Genomic DNA, 19,110 nt, shown 5'->3' with positions numbered 1-19,110 from the left:
GCCTGTCCAGATGATTATTATTTTTTAATTTAAAAATTATTTCCATGAAGTTTCCTGGGAGAAAGTATATAATCTGCCACTTATTACGCGGAAATGAAGGGAGTAATTGGTACACTTCCACTTCATTGAATCCATTTCATTGCTAGTGTAACCTAGCTAGTGGTTCCCAACCTGAGGGTCGGGACCTTTGCAAGGGGTCGCAAGTTAAGTCTAAAGGGCTGTGAGATTATTTAAAGGATTAGAAAGAAGCCCCCCCCCCCTAATTTCCCCTAAAATGAGCCCCAAACCACCCTAACGGATTAAAATAATCTGATTTATAACCACCAAAACATGTCCAAAACCTGAACTAGATGGAGAGATAGCAAATACAGGATGACCCCAAAGACTTGGCAAAATGAACCTTAGTATTACTATCGTACCATCTACCGTCCTGTATATTGTAATGACAATAAGGTTGGAGGATGCAGAAGAGATAAAATGCCTTATAAAGTGTCATACAATTTTACTCTTTCATTTTATACACTATTCGGGACAGTATTATCCTGGTGATGGGCTGACGACTGAAGCAGAGGAAAATGGAGTTTGGCAGCTGGGGATGAGAGTCTGGTAGTGACAGGCCAGGGTGAGCAAGATCCCCCGGGTCTCCATATCAGTCTCAACCAGCCTCAGGCTCTGCCTCGGGGGCCCCGGGGCCTCTCATTGTTCTGCAGGGAGGCTGTTTAATGCACTATAATTAGCCTCACAATATGCCCTGGTGGCATGGTGATGACTTTGGTGTGGTTACCTCTTTGGTGTCCCTTCCCCCACCCTGTCTACTGTCAGTATTAGTCACATGTGGAAATGCAGCTCAGATCGAGACTAAATGTGCCGTTCTTACTCTGTACCGTGCCAATCAATACTCATTAACCACAGATGGACCCATAAATGTTAATATTACTCTCATCGTGATTGTCAATAACTATTCATTCTGTATGGATCAGATGCATGTTTCGTGTTTTTCGTATATCCAGAAGAAATGTGTCACTAAACATTACAAATCCAAAGGCTGAATGGTCCTAAATTTTACCAGCTAGTCCCCTTATGTTGATTGGACTCAAGCACCCCCAATTATAATCACTACTTACATATAAATGAGTCCTCTGCAGGTCCTTTGACTGCTCTTTGTATTTAGGGACTGTACAAAAATTATTGAGGTGGGGACGGGGGCTGAATCTCCTATTTCATTTCATAAAACAGCAAGACCTTCCCCAGGGTTATAAATATTTTCTTTGGATCGTTCCCTTAGCTTAGGGGCAGCTGTGGCTCAGGATGTAGAGCGGGTTTGTCCGTTAACCGGAAGGTCAGTGGCTCAATTCCTGGCTCCTCCAGTCCGCATGTCGAAGTGTCCTTGGGCAAGATACTGAACCCCAAACTGTTATAGATTAAACCAAATGCGATGTGTGAACGTGGCATGTAGTGTAAAGCGCTTTGAGTGGTCAATTAGACAACAAAAGTGCAATATAAGTGCAGTCATTTAACTTAATGAAAATAAAGCCCCTCTGCGTGTTCAGACACCATGCGAAGTGAATTTTAGAGGCAGCGCCATTGCACACAAAGTCAACAGACAAGATTTAATTCACTCAGGTGCCTCGAACTGATGCTGAAACATGTCTGCATGAGTTGAAAATGTCTCAGCTTGAGCAAAAAATCCTGGAGAAAAAAAAATCCTGAGTTCAGTCAGAGGCTGAGCTGAACACAGACACAGACATAATCGGTGCGTCCGTTGCCAGCAAGGTTACAGCTGACGTCTGTACAGTTGGTACATTGGCCGTGTGGTGAAAGGAAGCACAAACCTGCCTGGTAATTTTGGTACAGTCCCTTGCAGCTGCAGCGCTGAGAAGCTGTGTGTTTGTTCTGTTGAAGGCCTTTTACTGGCCTTTTTCCATGTTCTTCATAATCAGTCGATGATAGAAGTCCTGTTGGGCAGACATTTGCTTTTAAGGCCCTACAGTGTCTACTGTACTGTCTTAGAGCCAGAGGGCAAATAGAAAAAGCCTGCTGTGCGACACAAAGACAAACACTGTAAGAAAGACATCTCTATAGTAAACCGCCATCAAAGCTCGTAGGACAATTCTTCATGGATAGGTGCTGTAGAGTATATAAATCAATTCATTTCCATTTTATTCTCCTTCTGGGCACATTACACACATTACTATTGTGATACCTGCCATGTATTTTGCTTTAGAACAAAAATACTTGATCTCTACACCTCCTACCACTAAGCCATCGTGTCTCCAATGTTAATTGAGACCAGGGTTCATGGTCAGTGTGCCCTTTGATGGGTACCCACTTGGGATGCCAAACAGTCCAGGGCTTTGTTTACCTCTTTTTTTTTTCCTTCACATACAATCTGAGCTCAGTTGACATGTACAGACTGAGAACAAGGCGTTTTTGTCTGTCACAGGCTCGTTAGACATTAGCCAGAGCAACAAAGGGAATTCACATTAACTGACGTAACACATTCAGAAATGACATGTGTATAACTACAGCTAAGAGTTGGGTCTGTTGTATCGTGAGGGACATGTCCAGATGTTTAAAAATAATTCACAGCTGTGTTGTTTCTCTGGCCAGGACACAAAGAGGCCTAATTTTAATTTACACTCAATTTGCATTGGATTACCCTGGTGGACATTCTCTTGTGTATTCAGCTGACGAACACCCTCTAGTGTTAGTTCTGTATCAGAGGCAATGTATCATTCACTGTGGTGAGACCGCACAGCTCGTTGTACAATACCACGGGACCCTGTACCACCTGATTCAGGGTCAGTATAACAAGAGCAGTATAATCTAGAAGCACCGCAGCATGAGGTTACACGGAGATGGAAGTATGGAGATGGTGATTCAGAAAACCCAAAAGGTGTTTTATTGACATTTTACAGTCTTTTCTTGACAGTTTAAAAAAAAACTCTAATATAACATATATATATATATATATATATATATATATATATATATATATACAGTGCTTTTTAAGTGCTTTTAAAATCACATTCACCAGTTCTCCAATTGTTCATGCATGTAATTTTTAATACACTTGGTTTATCTGGTCTTTACAAATCTTTTTCAGTCTTGTTTTGTTGTACGAAATGGCGCCATCTAAAGGTTTGGAGACCAAGCTGACACTGCAGTCCGGTGAAGAACACGGGCTCTGATGCTTGATGTAAATTTGTATTGTAACACGATGAAAGGTCATATTTTTCATCTGCACTTTTTCATCTGCACTGAAGGTATGAGAACCATACAGGAAGTATTCAGATACTTTATTACAAATAAAAGTGATGCAATAAAAATCATACTTAAGTTGAAGTACGTAAATATTTTAAGCAAAATATACTGTGTTGTGTAATGTGCAGAGAAATAGCCCCTGTAAGTGTTAGACTACTATATATTATTATATATTATTATGCATTCGTGTTTAAGCAGGATTTCACTATTAGTATTTTATATTATATTGGGTGGTTTAGTCTATAAAAATGATTCATATTTTATAAGGTCACCATATGTTTTGTATGTAAAGTCTTAATCTGTGAAGTAACTAGTAACCACAACTGTCCAATACATGTAGGGGAGTAAAAAGTAAAATATCTCCTTCTGCAATGTAGAGGAAGAAAATTATAAAGTGAAATGAAATGGAAATAGTCAAGTTAAGTACTTGAGCAGAAAGTCCAAAAACTGAACTATAACAACTTTAACACCTTAAAAACAGTTAACGTCACCACAGAGCAAAAGTCATTTTCAGAGCAGTCACATTTATTGGTCTTTTTATACACATTTGCTAAGCAGCCTGTTGTGCTAGCAGTTGGCTTTGATAGGATTTACTATGGGATTTCCACAATGCTTACTAAAAAATAAATACAAGACAAAGTGTTCCACAGCTCAAAAATATACAAAGGTTTGAAATTAATGTAAACTTTGAAAACATTTTTTACATAAGAAACAATTCAACAACCTTTGTGACAAAAAGTTATTGTATTTACAATCTTTTGTACAAAAAAAAAATACCAAGCTGACACCTACGGCTTACTATATAGAGGTTGATCTGAAATGAAATGTATCTAGTACCATAAGTTAGGCTGTCGTTGTTCTGTACTATTGGTTTGTGTTTTTAAGAACGTTTGAGTCAAGTAAACAAGAAGAGAAAAACAGTTCAATGCCACTAACATGTACATGTTCTAGCCTTTGGCAGAAGCATCTACTCCACTCCTAAAGTGTACTCAGAGTGTGAATATTATTCAAAGGGAAGTCAAACAGCTCCATGTAAAGGTCTATAAATATCTCCAGGTATAGCAAGAGACTAATGAATCTTCACAAACATCACTTTATCAGTGCAAAAAAAAAAAAAAAAGTCGGAATGAAGGCTCACAGACTTTACCCTTTGTGTACCCTGTTATATGTAATTGCATTAGTATGGAGTATCATTATTAAGGCCAAAATGAAGTTGATATTTACAGTGTACCAAGGTGAAGAACAGTCTTCCATACGGTAATATGGCTAGATAGACTCCGTCAACTTTGCATAATGGTTGAGTATCATCACTGCAATAAACACAATTTACTTGTAAAATCTTTGTGAATATATGGGAACCAAAAAAAAAAAAGAAAAAAAAAAAACAGCTTCAGAGTGACAGGGTTACAGCTATAACCTTTCTTCTAGCTTATGAATGTTCATGCCATCCTGTAATGACATTTAATGAGTTGCTTTCCTATTTGTCTCGGCAACCAGTGTCTCAAATACGATTTAAAATTTGTCTCTTATAAACAAAATAAGTATTTGAATAAAATATGTGAAAAAATACCAGCAATTCATTGCATACTTTCATTCAGAAATTAAGATTTCAGTTTTAGGTTGATTCATGGTGTAAACCAAATCAGGGAGCGTTTTTCAGAGTTTTTCGGTGTCAGATATAAAAATAAATATATTTCGATTGTTCAGACACAGAAAATATGAAAGTTATTTTTTTTTGATGGGGGATAAAATAGATCATCATCTGGTACAAAATAGCAGCAAATGCCACATCCCCGAATCCAGAACTTCTTCTTTTCATCCCAGACGATAACCTGGCTCTAAATTTAACCCTACATCCTCCATCAAAACTGAGAAATCTCATAAAAACACTCAACTTGCTGAAGCCCAAAGCTGCTTTGTCACTTATTGTCTCTTGCTGAGTAAAATAAGGTATATTTGATCCTCCTGAACACTTTCCACTTGCCTCTTTCAACAATTCGTAAACACACCAAGTCAGCGAACCAGAAATGACCATTATTATGTTTTTCTTCTTAAACATATGACTTCCTTATTCTCTTACAGCTCTACTATTTCACCACCGCCAACTTTTTGATCACTTTTTCATCTCCCATGTTAACACCTGCTCTCTTCTTGTCTCCCAAGATTGTCAAGTTTGTGCTTGGCTCTGACTTTTCCTGCCTCACCTCTGGTTATTCATGTTATTGCATGAGAATTTTAAAATCTTGTAATAATGTGCTTTATATCTTTGATATAATTTACTACATGCTTTTAAAAAAGGACTGAGGAAAATATACAAACACATCACATCAAATAGTGTTGTCCAGCAATTTGAATAGACGCACTGAGGCGTCACAATGTTTTCTTCTGCTGTTTCTCACACAGCGTTAGTCCTGATGTTCCGTTGGGGGTATCATGATAAGTTTGGTGTAACTGGCTTGAGGAAATGTACAAATTGTGTGTCTAATTGCATAGGTATTCATAGAATACATACAGTTAACACAATATACAGTATTTGTGTATTTTCAAAAGATATTGATAAAAAATGTCAATTTCAGAGCGTTTTTGTCAGCAGAACAGCTAAGATTAAACATTAATATACTCTATTAGGGCTGGGGGGTCAGTTGGGTTTCATATATGGCTTTGGGCAATGTGCTGTACACTAACCAAATAATATGTTTAAACCTGTTGTTTCTGTAGAACTGAACTGGAATAATGTTTTGCCCCTAATTTCTGTGAATAAATCATATTTTCTACAAAATGCAGTTGCTAAATAACCTGGTTCCCTGATTCTTATTCTAACTATTCATTTCATGAAGTGATTTTTAGAAATACTATATGTATAATATATTTTCGAACACAGGTATAGCATTTTTCTCTTATTTTCTTTGTACTAAATTAACCTCATCAATGCTCCTCCCCTCACCACATCTCATATATATTATAACTCAATCTGGTCGATTTGTTTTATCTGTAAACTAGCAAAATAATTTCATACCTTTTGACACTTCTACTCTGTTTTCTACGTGGAGCCCTGTGACGAGCGGTCATCATGAGGACTTCCATCTGAGTTCTCCGTCTCGCCCTCAGAAATGGCCTGCATGGGAGCTGAGTACAGTCTGCTGCGCATGCCGTAGCGGCTGCTGTTGGCGGGCGGGGGGATTCTGGAGCGGCCCTGCCTGGAAGCAGCAGATGTGGGGAAGGATTTCGGGGAGAAGCCCTCAGTGTTGGCTTTGGGGTAGGGGCTGGAGAGCTGATCTGGTCCTGAATTATGCTGCTGTTGTTGCAGGGGGGAGGCAAGCTCCTCAGGCTGTCTGGGCAACTCCGTCAGAGCATCTCCAGGAGATTTAGGAGCGATGGGGCTCTTGAGGATCTCTGTAGCTGACATGCGGTAACTAGAGTCCGAGCGGCTGCCCTTTTTAAGCAGCAGCAGTTTGAACTCCTCATTGGAGGTGCTGGACTTCTTTGCATTCCTGTAGATGGGCCCGGGGACTCTGTGTAGGCCTGGTGGGGTCACAGCGGAGGAGGGTGACACCAGTGAGACCGGGGAGCTCGTTGTACTGCTGGGTGGTGTGTTCCCCGATGCAGCAACGAGGCGGTTCCTCACACCCAACTCTGTGGAGTCCTTCCTACCCAACACTTTCCTTTTGGACCTGAGAATGAAGAAATGCATTTAAGAATCTCCGTAAACATAGCACAAACACAAAAAATTGAGCTATCCTAAGTACTCGCCTGTGTATCATAGCAAACAGATCCTCAGTGGTGCGAGTTTTGGTGGGTGACAGAAACACACTGTCATCCTCTGGCCTTGACTCATCACTCAGCAGGGACACTGCACTGTCACTGGGAGTAGAGTCTGCTGACACAAATCAGTCAACATTTGAATACACCGCACATACAGTATATTCCACGCACACCTTCTTCAGCATGTCTTCCTTTATAAAAAGGCAACTTCTGGTTATATACATTTCTGATTCATTAATTGATTTTTTTTTTGTTTTGTTTCATTTTGTTTAGTCTATAAAATTTGTCCAACTGACAGTCCAAAAAACTGAGATATTTAATTTAAAATAATATTTAAAAAAAAGAGAAAAACAGCAAATCCTCATAATTGAGAAGCTAAAACTGTATATTTTACATTTTAACTCACATTACATTTTAACAAGTAGTCTATTATCAAGGTCTTTTTTAAACCTGATTTTTTTAAAATCTTATTACGGAAATGCAGAGAAAGATCAGTGCAACAGAAGTTTGAAAAAATATACATTTTGTCTTGTTGCCTCTCAGATTGATCTTGCAACCCCTGAGGTGGTCTCAATTCTCAAACAGTTCTACAAAACGTACAAAATCTGCACTCCAGGGGGTCCCCAGTAAATCAGCCTCCAGTGTGCATGAAGAGAAATATCACATGCGCCAGACTAAGAAAATACCTTTACTGAAGGAATCCTCCGTCTCCAGTGTGGACTCCTCCTTGCCGTCCTGAGAGGCACTTTCGGCTGAAACACCTGATGACTCATATTGCTCTTCTGTGCAACTTTCAGAACTGATTGGACTCACTTGCAACAACTCCGACTGACCGTCAGTAGCAGGCACTTTATCAAGACTGTTGGATGTCTGGGGTGAACTGTGCAGAACGGGGGGAGTAGAACACGTTTGTTCTTCAGAGGGCTCAGTTCTTTGCTGTAGTAAAGGCTCTGACTGCGAGCTGCAGTCTCCAGAGCAGTCGGATGTCCTCACTGACTCTCTGCACGCCTCTCCTTCCTGACTAGTGGTCGTCTCACGGACGTCTACTGATGGCTCCGACTGCGGCCTGTATGCTGTCGCGCTCTCTAAAGGAGCCCCTCCGTCCTGCTTGTTCCTCGTCTCACTCGGACACGCTACTTGTCCACATGCGAGCTCTTCATTTGAGGTAAACGCTGATTCACATGTGTGTGAGTTGTACAACATTGGACTCTTAAGCTCGAATGATTTACTACTTGAAAGTGGGCTTTTTAAGTTCACTGTGGGACATTTCGGTTTGGAAGTTGTTTTGTCTTCGTGACTTCCTTCAGTGTCTTTACTGATGGATCGGAGTTGTACTGAGTGTAGCACTGTGGGGGTGATGGACATGGCGTGCACATTAAACACCTCTGAGTTAGGGGGTGCTGCAGCTTTGGCTAACACTGCAGCTTTTTGTTTGTTTTGGTGAAGGATTTGAATCTGGGTCCTGTAAGCCGAGGGCTTGTTGACACTATGAAGGGCACTTAAATCGAGGTGGGGAGGGGGGATTATCGGCAGCTCCAGGTCTCTCTTAGAAGTGGCTCCATCCCTGCAGGGAAGCGACTGCAGTGACAGCGATGAAAGAGACGACTTCCTCTCTGGGACTTTGGGCTTCCTCTTGCCGCTGGATGGTGACAACGGTCCAGGAAAGAAGGCGGAGGGGAACGAGGAGGTGGGGGTTTCTGATTGACTGGAGTAGCCGCTGGATGGGCTGGCCAGGCCTGCCAGCTTCTCCGGAGAGGTTAGCTTAAACTCACCCTCTACTGATGGAAGTGAGGGAGTGGTGGCTCTGGAGCCAGACTGGGATGTCTGGGACTCTGAGCTTTCCTGCGACTTGATGCATTCGATAACAGTTGTACCTGTAGCCGTGCTGGAGTTTGACAGAGATCGGTAAGGATCGCTGGATTTTAAATCATTCAGCAGCCACAGATCTGCATAGTCTGACTGTACGACGCCCTCATCCTTAAATGAATGTGCATCTGTGGAGCTAAAAACACCTAAGTCGGGTAGATCCGCTGAGCCCTCCACCCCCCAGATCACGAGGGGCTCTCTGGCGAATGAAGAGTTTTCTATATGACATGGAGAGCCAGACAAAACCAGCTGCAGTTTCCTCTCCCTGGAAGACAGTGGAAGTTGCTGCCCACATGTAATCTTTGGTTCCTCCTTGTCAGGGATGTTCCCCTCACTGCATATTTTCCTTAAGGATGAACTCCTCCTAGGCGGAGACGGCTTCACCTTTGGTTTTCTTAAAGAGAGGCAGCGTCTCCCTAGAGTCATGTGACCACTTAAGTCAGACAGGCCACAATCAGAGCCCAAGGCTGCATAGTTATAAGTGAAGCTTTTGCTACCTTTCAGACCACAGTCAAAGTGCATGGATGTGTAGTACCCTTCGGTGTCCACAGAGTAGTGTGACACGGTGTCTGCCTTCTCTGACAGCGGCTTGTCAGAGTAGCTGCTCTCACAGGTGGCCATGCTGGTGAAGCTCGGGCAGCCCAGGCTGCTCTCAGCTTCTCTGCTCGGCTCAGGGCTGAAGTCCTGTGAGCGTGGAGGCTCAGGGTGGGGGTAACTCCATTCCCGCTCAATGGGAGTGCTGCCCCCCGCTTCCTCTAATATGTCCATAGCTGTGGAGGAGAAGGAGCCTGCCCGCTGGGTCCTGAGACCCTGGTAGTGGTCCAGTATGAAGCCGGTGTGGTCTTCATTGGTGTGAGTAGTAGCATTTAGGGAGAGCTCAGAGTCACAGTGTGAGGAGCCGGTCAGTGGTGGAGAAGCTGCAGGGGGGATTGTTTCTGAGGTCTGTGAGGGGCAGGTGGAGCTGCTTCCACTCCAGTTGCCGCTAGAAGACTGGTGGTCCTCCTTATGGTCCATCTGGCTTCCCAGCACCCCTGCAGCTGAGACGGAGTGGACAGGGCTACTGAAGGTGTCTGAACTGGATGAGATCTCACAGCTGCCCATGTCGGCCTTCCTGGGCAGCTGGGACCTGGTCCTCTCCATCCAGCTGCGCTCCGGTCTCTCCGAGAGCTGCTTATACTTCAGGCCCAGCTGGTGTTTAGACATGGCCTGGTCATCTGTGCTCTCTTCTTCATCCTTCAGAATCAACTCCCCAGGTCCAGGCAGGAAGTCCTCAGTGTCGAAGGGGGAAAGCTCCTCCTCGTCGTCGCTGTCATTATGCCCGTTGTTTATCATCCGGCTCCCGTCTCGGGGCAGACTCCTGGAGCGCAGGCGTGCACCCACAGAGGCAGTGAACATGGCGTCAGTGTTGTCCGGCAAGGAGGAGATGTTGCCCGCGGAGTGAGAGAGGGAGATGGAGACTCCCTGGATTCTCTGGGCCCTGATCCTCCTCCTAGACGGTGCTCCTGAGATCAGAAAGTCTTCTGTCTGGCAACCAGAGTCTCTGGTGCTGAGATGGCTGGCCAGCTCCTCATTGGAGGGCATGATATTTGGACTGGCGTGAACTATCACTGTCCGCTCTCTGGAACCTGGAGAGTCATCAGAGTCTGGGAGAGGAAAGGGCGCAAGGATGGAAAGCATTAGGGAATGCAATTAAACTCTAGATACAACTATGTATTAAAACTGAGATGAGCACACTTTATTGATTTTTTATACACGAAAGTCCTCATTTTTAAAAGGTTTACAGAACTGATCGTGAATCACAACATGTTGTTGCATCTCTCTCCCCCCGCATTTCCTGTCATCTCTCTACTGTTGACTGTCTAATAAAAGCATGAAATGCCCCAAAATACCTTAAAAAGGAACAACGGAACACCTAAAATACACCTCCAATCACTAGTTGATGTCTTTCATATTTATGTCGGTATATTATATAGCTGGTCTTTCAGTTGTTCTTCTACAATATACTGATGTAGGATAGATTTTAACACATAATGGCAGTGAATTACTTTGTATTACGTATAGCACCATTTGTCTTTACAACGAAAGAATGCCATAACATGTGATTCAGAGCCTTAGCACTAAACTGTTTTTGTTAAAGTGGAACTATACAGTATGTCAGACATTACAGTAAATAACATAAAAATGACTTTGTTACAGCAACAGCTTGAATTCAATTTCAGATATCACGTGTGTTTGTGACTGTCAGGCAGAGTCAGATTAAGTAACATACCTAAATCTTGCTGCACCTGTCTGGGAACGCCAGCGACAGTCCTCCGTCTTCTCAGCTTCCTCCTCCTCTGAAGCACAGACTGCGAGTGAACGAGTGAGCAGCGCACACTAGCATCTCTGTCAAAGCCAACCCCTGAAATGGAGACAGGACATCTGAGGAATCTTTGTTTAGTGGCAACTGCAGCAATTCCTTCTTAAAGTCTCACGCTGTTTTGCCAAAAAAAAAAAAAAAAAAACCGTTGTACTCGGCTGAACTAAATTAGACACTGTACAAAAACAGCAGTCAGGAGTGGAGGACAGCTACCTGATGGAGCTCAAAGCCACAGTAAGACAAACTGGGTGCCTGGGAGCGAGAATGTTGTGTTATTTACTTCTTGATGTAATGTCTGAGCTGTAAGATTAGGAAATGTGAAGAAAAGAAATAAAAAAAATGCACTTGACGCTAACCCAAAATGTGAAAAAAAGTAATACGACACGAACAATGAAGTCCATATGTTGATGGGTTTACTAACCAATGGAAAAATCCTGCTGTGAAAGTTTCTGTGTCTGTCTTTTTGTGTTTCCTCCTTGTTTTCCTGCCTCTCCCTCACCATACATTATGACTATCATGTGATAGTGGGTCAGGCTTTTCAGCACCATAGCAATTGCTGGACTTTGCTTACAATGTGCATTTTTTATCCTCAACTGTCTCTGACTCAGCCAGTGTTATAACTTTTGAGTCGATGCGAGCACGAGTAAATAACATCGGGCAGGCCTTTTCAACAATTTGGACAGAGCTAATTGGCATTCATGTCACAGCAACCCGCCTCTTTGCAACTGCAGGCACAAAGCAATAGAGCATGAGAAAGAAAGTTGACGGGGCCCAAAGCATGACTCGCACACTGACACTGATTCTCTGTAGCAAAATGAATGCCTCGGATAATGATGACATTTTATAATTAACTGCAGAATTTCCAAATTTCTTGAAAATATTAAATTTTTTGGTAATGCGGGGAAAGTCAACTCTACATAACGATTGTTAATGTTAATGAGGAGTGCTGACAGTGGCTGACTGTGTGCAGGAAGCTGTTAACTTCTTTTAGCTTCCCCATATCATAACATTGACATATACTGTATATTAAACAACAGTAAATGTTGAATGAATAGTAGAATAGTTTTGTGAGATATGCATATTTTTGCTTTATTTCTGAGGGATAGATGAGAAGAATGATACCAATCTCATATCCGTCTGTTAAACATGACCAGCCAGGAGACGACGACCTTAGCTTAGCATAAAGACCAGAAATTGGGGGGGGGGGGGCTAACCTGTCTCTATCAAAATGTTCAAACATACACCTAGCAGCGCCTCTGATGCTCACTAATAAACGTGTTATATCTAGTTTGTTAAATCTACACAAAAAATAAGATATAATGTGTATAATAAGCACAAGTTGTGGTTTTATGTGGATTTCTTTCCTGGAGTCTTGAAAACCACAACTTGTTGTTTTTACACTTCAATTTTTGAAAGGAAATAAACACACAAGATATAAAATGTTAACTACTAAGTTTAGCTGGTGGTGGTTGTACTTTTTTACCTTTAGACGGAACTATTTGCTGGCTGTAGCTTTGTATTTAACAGACAGACATGGGAGTTCTGTTCTTCTCATCTAACTCTAAGCAAGAAAGCAAATACAGGGTACTGCCCAAAATTGTCGAACTATTCCTTTAAGAAAAGCTAAAGAATAGTTAAAAAAAAAGAAAGATAGTATTGCTGATGAAGAGCTGACAAAGAAGTTTGAGACGTCTACACCACAGCACAGTCCTTTCACAAAAAACAGATTCAGAGATAAAAATTCATGTGCTTTAAATTTACCGGTCACGTTTATGGGGATGACACATGAGGTGATGACTTGGGAATTGCTTTTCATTCTTTCCTCTGGAGTGGGCAGTGGCAGGGCTTTAGACCAGTTAGTCTGCTTGTCCAGAGTGGAGGGGATGTTAGGGATGGGAAACTTAGACCGGTGACCTAGAGCCACCCCGTCATAGTCGGGGTCAGAGGGCGCAGCCTGCAAAAGATGGATATTTGCATGGTTAGGATGTTAAGGTCAGGTAGCATTGCTTGAGAAATGGTAGAGTAGAGTTAAAAAAAAAAAAAGAGATCAAACTCAGCTTCAGAGAGGGAATTGTGTAGAGTACAGTGATCCAAGTCAGGGATTGCATTAGTGCTGTCAATAAGTGTTTATCTGGGAAAGAGGTTGAGGCTAGATGTAGAGATTAGTTTCTCATTAATCTGCAGCGAAGACTGCTTACTGTCTGAGCAGAGGTAAATCAATAAACATGCCCTTCCAGCAGCTGAGTTTCGTGTTGGGGTGCAGAGAACTCATTAAGTAATGGAAATAAAAAGCATGCTTTAGAGAGAGAGAATGGAAAGCACAAAAATCATTCAAAGAAGCTACTCAGCGGGTTTCATGCAAAATTGTACAAAGGAGAGGTTCAGAATTTAAAACATGTTAAAATTAGAACAAATTGTTGAATCTGGGACATGTTAGAAGCCACAATCTAACATCACTGACTGTCTGTATCCAGTCAGTCAGTGATGTTAGATTTCAAAACATGTCAAACATGTCAGACCAATAAGAGGTTTGGTACAAACTGTACAACACATGTTGCTTTTTGAGAGAGAGATGTTTCCTTCACTCAACAACTACTGCACAGGACAGAAATGTGCCACAGAGTGTAAACAGTCATTTCCAGTCACAACGTGCTACTCTGGAAACTCTTAGCTCATGCTCGGACAATCTGTGGCACCTATGCGAGTCTCCTGCATATTAACGAGTCACAGTAAATATTTGAGAGGAAATACTTCACAGCAGCATTCCTCTCAGTATCAATCACCGCACAGTCCTCCCCTCAGACTACTCCACAACTCCACATCCTTTTTCCATGGGCCTGCTCAGACTCTCAAACCTAAATACAGTAGATCCCCTATAACGTAGAGCTCCATGCTAAATGAATTAAGTCTATTAAATTCTTACCTTGAGATTCCTACAGAGAGGCACATGTGAAACTGGGAATGATTCTCAGGCTCAACTGGTTCCCACCTCCACACCCGGACAACCTCCCACCCCCATTTAAAGCCAGCTCTCGAGCCTTTGTGCTCTGTGTTCCCAGCAGACCAATGAGACCCTGACAAAACCCTGGCCACAAAGGAAACCCGTTTCCTTGGATACTTCTCCCAACTAGTAAAAAAAAAAAGAAATCAAAGGGAGACCCTTTACAGCTGATTTGTTTCGAGAACAGAAAGGCGGTTTTAGGAGTGTTTTAGGAGGAAGGATGAACGAGACGAAAGACTGAAAGAAAGAGACGGTGACGGACAGGGAGGACGACTGGACACGTACAGGATGAGAGGGAAAAAAAAAAAGGAGTGGCAGTGTTTGGTGTTTGCCCCCGTCCACGGGCTCATTTCTTTCTCACAGCGGGCATCAAAGACGATATATTTGGTGAGCACAGAGAAAGAAACATGAGGCTGTCAGCTCTTTCAGGGATGGGTGCCCTGGGGAAACCGCAGTTCAGAGGAATCATGGGTAATCACAGGCACAAGCTTCGAGAAGTCGACCCTATCATTAAAGAAACCCAGGCTGCTTGGCGGCTGTGACTGTGGCCCTCACACACACATTCCTCACATACTGCAAGCTCAAAGCCCAGCCCCTCACGCAAACCAACAACAGTTGTCTGAGTACGTAAATGTATGACCTGTCGCCATGGATGAAACTTTAAAGTGGTGCTCATGTTCAGTTTCACAGCAAACTATTAACCCATTTTACTAACTGGGTGGAGCAGGATGCTACCGCTGCCAGAGAAAAGCCGCATTCAGTGGGCATGCATTTAAAAAAGAATTCATTATGTAAATTAGAAGGGGTCAAACAAACAAGAACAGGTCAGGAGTTGTGAAATACAGTGTTAAAGGGAGCACATAGGAGAAAGGAGGGAAGGCGGAAAGGAAGGGACCAATACCTTTCTGCTCCAGGGAGAGAGGCGGCAACATTCGGTGGGGGAGGAGGAGCGGGTGGATTCAAACTGAATTACAGGGGAAAAACAAAAAAAAGGACAACAAAAACACGAAAAAAATGAACATGGAGGTATACAAATACAACGACAAAGCAGACAATAATATGTGGGTAAACTTGGTGAGGAGGAGCATGTGGACTGTGAAATTATTTTGAAGCAAGGCAGGTTGATGATTTTGGGGGGGGGGGTTCCTTAGCGATTGATGCTATACTTATGAAAATGCCGGGGCGGTCACGTGAAATTTAAACAACCATGCTCTGCACAGACAACACGAAACACACTACAGCCACAGTCCACTTTCCTCTTTACCTGTAGTCTTGCTAACTCTGTTCTTGCATTTTGGAAATATCTCTCTGGCTGCTTGTGGGGGACAAATGTCAATTTGCCTTCAAGGGTACATCAAACATCTGTGCATAGTAAGTAATTCATCTTCATCAAATAAAATCCAATAAGAAACAGGAACTGAACAATTACTACTCAATATTTAACATGTGAATACAATTACATGCTTGGCAGGCAAAATAGAAACAGAATAAAAGAACAAACTATGTAAAATGTTGTGATATAATTTAATATAGTTACCATTTGACCTTTGATCTTAGCTGATCTCATCTGTATTGATTATTCGTTAACTTCCTGAAAGTCAGATTAAAATTAAAATCGAGTGGAAGGGATCCAGTGTTAGCCATCTCACCGTTGTCAAATCTGTGCCCCCCTTTTCTTGTCTCTGCGCGATGTGAGGGGAGGGGTACATGGGCATTGGAGGCACTGCCGAGATTGAGATCGTTACCCTCCGCTCCTTGCTGCCTGGTCGCCTCCTCTGGTGATCTGCACCACAGAATCATGTAAAACACTGAAGCGATGCTGTGTATAACTTCAAACAATATCCCCATTGACAGGAGAAGCAATTATACTGACCGATAACTCTTTCAGTGGACATACAGGCATGTGGTATAGCTTTAAGACGGATTTGAAATAATATGAATCTATCCTTTAACCTCAGATTAGACAACCAAGCAAACCCAGGGCAGAAGTCAATACACTAAAAAACAATTAGTACAATAGGCCTGCAATGACTACTGAATTTGTTGAGCTTTTAATGTTCAGTCATTAAGTCAGAGAGGTGGTGTTATAATGGCTTCTATTAAATGTTTCTGTTCATTTTTCCACCTAAGGGGATTGACAAAATCATTTGACCGCACATTTTCATACAATGCGATCAACCACAACCGCACAAACTATTACATAAGCAATTCTCAGCTATGATTGATTTCAGTTGTATTGGACTGCACAGCTGTTTGGGTTGTGCTCAGCCCTGCAAAAGCACGTTTGTGGCATTTGTCATCTAAATGCCTCATGCCACACTTCTCTTACAACCTGGGTGCAGTTACAAAATGTGCCCACTAGAGGGCAGGATGACATCAGAATGACAGTCGACTGTATGCAACAAGATGCAGACCTCTCTGGTGGGAAGCATGTGTCCCAGACGTTTTCCAGTGATGTAAGACAGAAAGTAAACAGAGAAAATGACATGAATAATAAATAATGGAGAGGTGAATTAATTGGGAGTTACAGAGCGTGAACTGTAAGCAGCTGCTTGGCTGCTCTTCTCTGTCGTGGTCAGGAGGGCTGAGAGGTGCTGAGGGCCTCACCTCGGTGCAGGACCCACAGGCTGAGGTTGGCTTGCCTGTGGAGCTCTTCTACACATGCTGGCCGTGTGGAGGGGTGGAAAACGTTCCTCTGCTGGTGCCAGGGGGCTTGGTAATGGGTCGTCAGCTTACTTTCCACGTCCAGGTTTGATACCGCTGCCAGAGAGAGACGGAGCAGGTCAGACAACAAATAACTTCTAGTGACATAGAAAAACAGTGAAAATGGCTTGAAGCTCGTTGCCAGTATGATGCATTACCCTGTTCTGGGGAAACATTCACAAACTCAGCTCCCATTACCACTCCAAGAACTCCTTAATATTTTTCTTGATAGCCAAGGTATGGCACATGTCCCCGAATCTACCGCAAATACTGTGTATGCACAGACTTCTAATGGAAATCGACTTGCTTTTGTCACATGGGGCAGCCAGCTGAGCTGCACGGGTACTGGAAAGAAAATCTTTAAATTTCCAATCTGGGATATTTGTGGTAATACACAGGTTTACATCATTAAGGTGAACTTCGAAGACTCAGAAAAATGTAACTAATGAGCTTTCCATTATGGCGACACTGTGGCGCCACGTGAGAAGCTGAAGGTTCAAAAATATTTGGGGATAAAAAGGAGGATATGAAGCACTGACTCATATCAGAGTTAAACCCTGAGAAAGAGATCCAGTGTTACCAGGACAATAGCCTGTTTACTAATGCGATGCTATTCCCTGCAGCTTAACAATAGGTATTAATGCAACCTGATACTGTGACTTTCATCCTCTAAACATTGACCAGTACCTGGACTAATGTCACTACTCCCCCTCACACCTCCTAAGGTTACAAGAATGGAGATGCTCAGGAAAGTCTGAGTTTAAAAGGAGCTGTTTAGCATTTACGCTTTTATTTGATTGGTCGCCGACAACTGGAAATGAAAGTTTAAGTGATTTCTACAGTAATGATACAGTATGTATGTGCAATAAATAACCTTAACACTGGCGTACACAATGATAAATAATGATGTTATGTTAACGAATGAAACACCTCCCCCTCCCCCTAAGACAACAAAAAAAATCTCTCTCTTCCTTCGTCTCTTTCACAAACACACCATCTCTTTGCACTGACACTCTTGTCTCTATTAACTTAAAGTCCAATGGCAGACCAATTGAATGGCTTTTAGAAATAGAAATGACAGTGTGAAAAAAACAGTAGAGACAGATGATATAATAAACATGTGTAAAACACAATCCACCTCCTCCAGTTCTGGCCAATGAAGATAACTTTCAAGGAAGAATATTATCAGGTTTTTTTATTACTCCAATAATAAAATATTAACAGAACAGTAGACCAGAATCTGGGCACTGCTGTTAACAATCTAACATTTCAAAGGCTGATCACTATCACATATTTTGAAATTGCCCAGCAGTCAAATCCTATTGGATAGAGATAGTAACAGAAATAAAATCAATGCTGGGTTTTGAGCCGGATTATAATTTTGGCCCTATATATTTAGGTAATATTCCAACCAAATTTAATGCTCAGGACATGTACCTTCTTAAAGTATTACTTGGAGCTTGCAAAAAAGCAATAACTAATAAATGGCTAGACAATGAACCACCAACAAAAGGTGAGTGGATAGCAATCGTAAAGGAAATGTATGATATGGAGAAACTGTCCTTTTCTGTGAGACTTTCGTAGTGATACATTTTCTAAGTATTGGTCTAAATGGTTATTACAAATGAATATGGAGAAAAAAGAAAAGAAAATGCTTGGTATTAGGATTATCTAAAAATTTCCCTTAACATAAGTATGTGGTTTACCAGTATTATTGCATTTATAATTATGCCCTAATTTATTTTCTGTGCTTAGTGGGTTTACACTGCTTTTGTTTGTGTATTTCCTTTATAAATGTTAAAAGACAGTAGTCATTTTAATTTCCTTTGAAGAGTAGATGGACTGAGACGGATATGGACTTGGGGCGCTCCTTACTTGATGCCTTGTTGTTGTTGTCTTTGTATGTCTCTCCTGCTTCCTGGGACTATTGCGAAACTAACACTTAACGCAAAGCTAACATACGAGGTGTACTGTATTACCCCTGGTGACCTGCCTGTTCGGTTCTGCTGTGCATTTGCGTTCCACTAAAACAAAAATAACAAAAATAAAGTATTTTTTTAAAAAAAAAGTCAGACAATAAACTGCATAAAAAAAGATTCAGTCAGATACTGCTGTGAGATAGCATCTTACACATCTGCGCGAGAATCTAAGGAAT

The 19,110-nt window shown here is 42.0% G+C and overlaps 1 protein-coding gene across 2 annotated transcripts in view; it reads right to left on the bottom strand.

Moving 5' to 3' along the window:
- Positions 1 to 3,754: 3,754 nt before the first annotated feature.
- The window catches only part of nhsa (Nance-Horan syndrome a (congenital cataracts and dental anomalies)), a 57,337-nt gene continuing 41,981 nt past the window's right edge, over positions 3,755 to 19,110 (bottom strand). Inside the window, exons 2-9 of one of the 2 annotated variants that reach the window (XM_040129369.1) lie at positions 16,860 to 17,012; positions 15,902 to 16,035; positions 15,154 to 15,216; positions 13,013 to 13,205; positions 11,162 to 11,293; positions 7,713 to 10,535; positions 7,015 to 7,141; positions 3,755 to 6,935 (exon numbers count right to left, since the gene is read on the bottom strand). In XM_040129369.1, the coding sequence (XP_039985303.1) occupies positions 6,305 to 6,935; positions 7,015 to 7,141; positions 7,713 to 10,535; positions 11,162 to 11,293; positions 13,013 to 13,205; positions 15,154 to 15,216; positions 15,902 to 16,035; positions 16,860 to 17,012 (4,256 nt within the window). In that variant the 3' untranslated portion in view covers positions 3,755 to 6,304. The remainder of the gene's footprint in view (positions 6,936 to 7,014; positions 7,142 to 7,712; positions 10,536 to 11,161; positions 11,294 to 13,012; positions 13,206 to 15,153; positions 15,217 to 15,901; positions 16,036 to 16,859; positions 17,013 to 19,110) is intronic. The other variant, XM_040129370.1, reaches the window with a different exon arrangement.

The sequence above is a fragment of the Xiphias gladius genome, chromosome 6, assembly GCF_016859285.1.
Source record: "Xiphias gladius isolate SHS-SW01 ecotype Sanya breed wild chromosome 6, ASM1685928v1, whole genome shotgun sequence".
In the NCBI taxonomy this organism is placed as follows: Eukaryota; Metazoa; Chordata; class Actinopteri; order Istiophoriformes; family Xiphiidae; genus Xiphias; species Xiphias gladius.
This window is presented reverse-complemented; position numbering and strand designations above follow the sequence as displayed.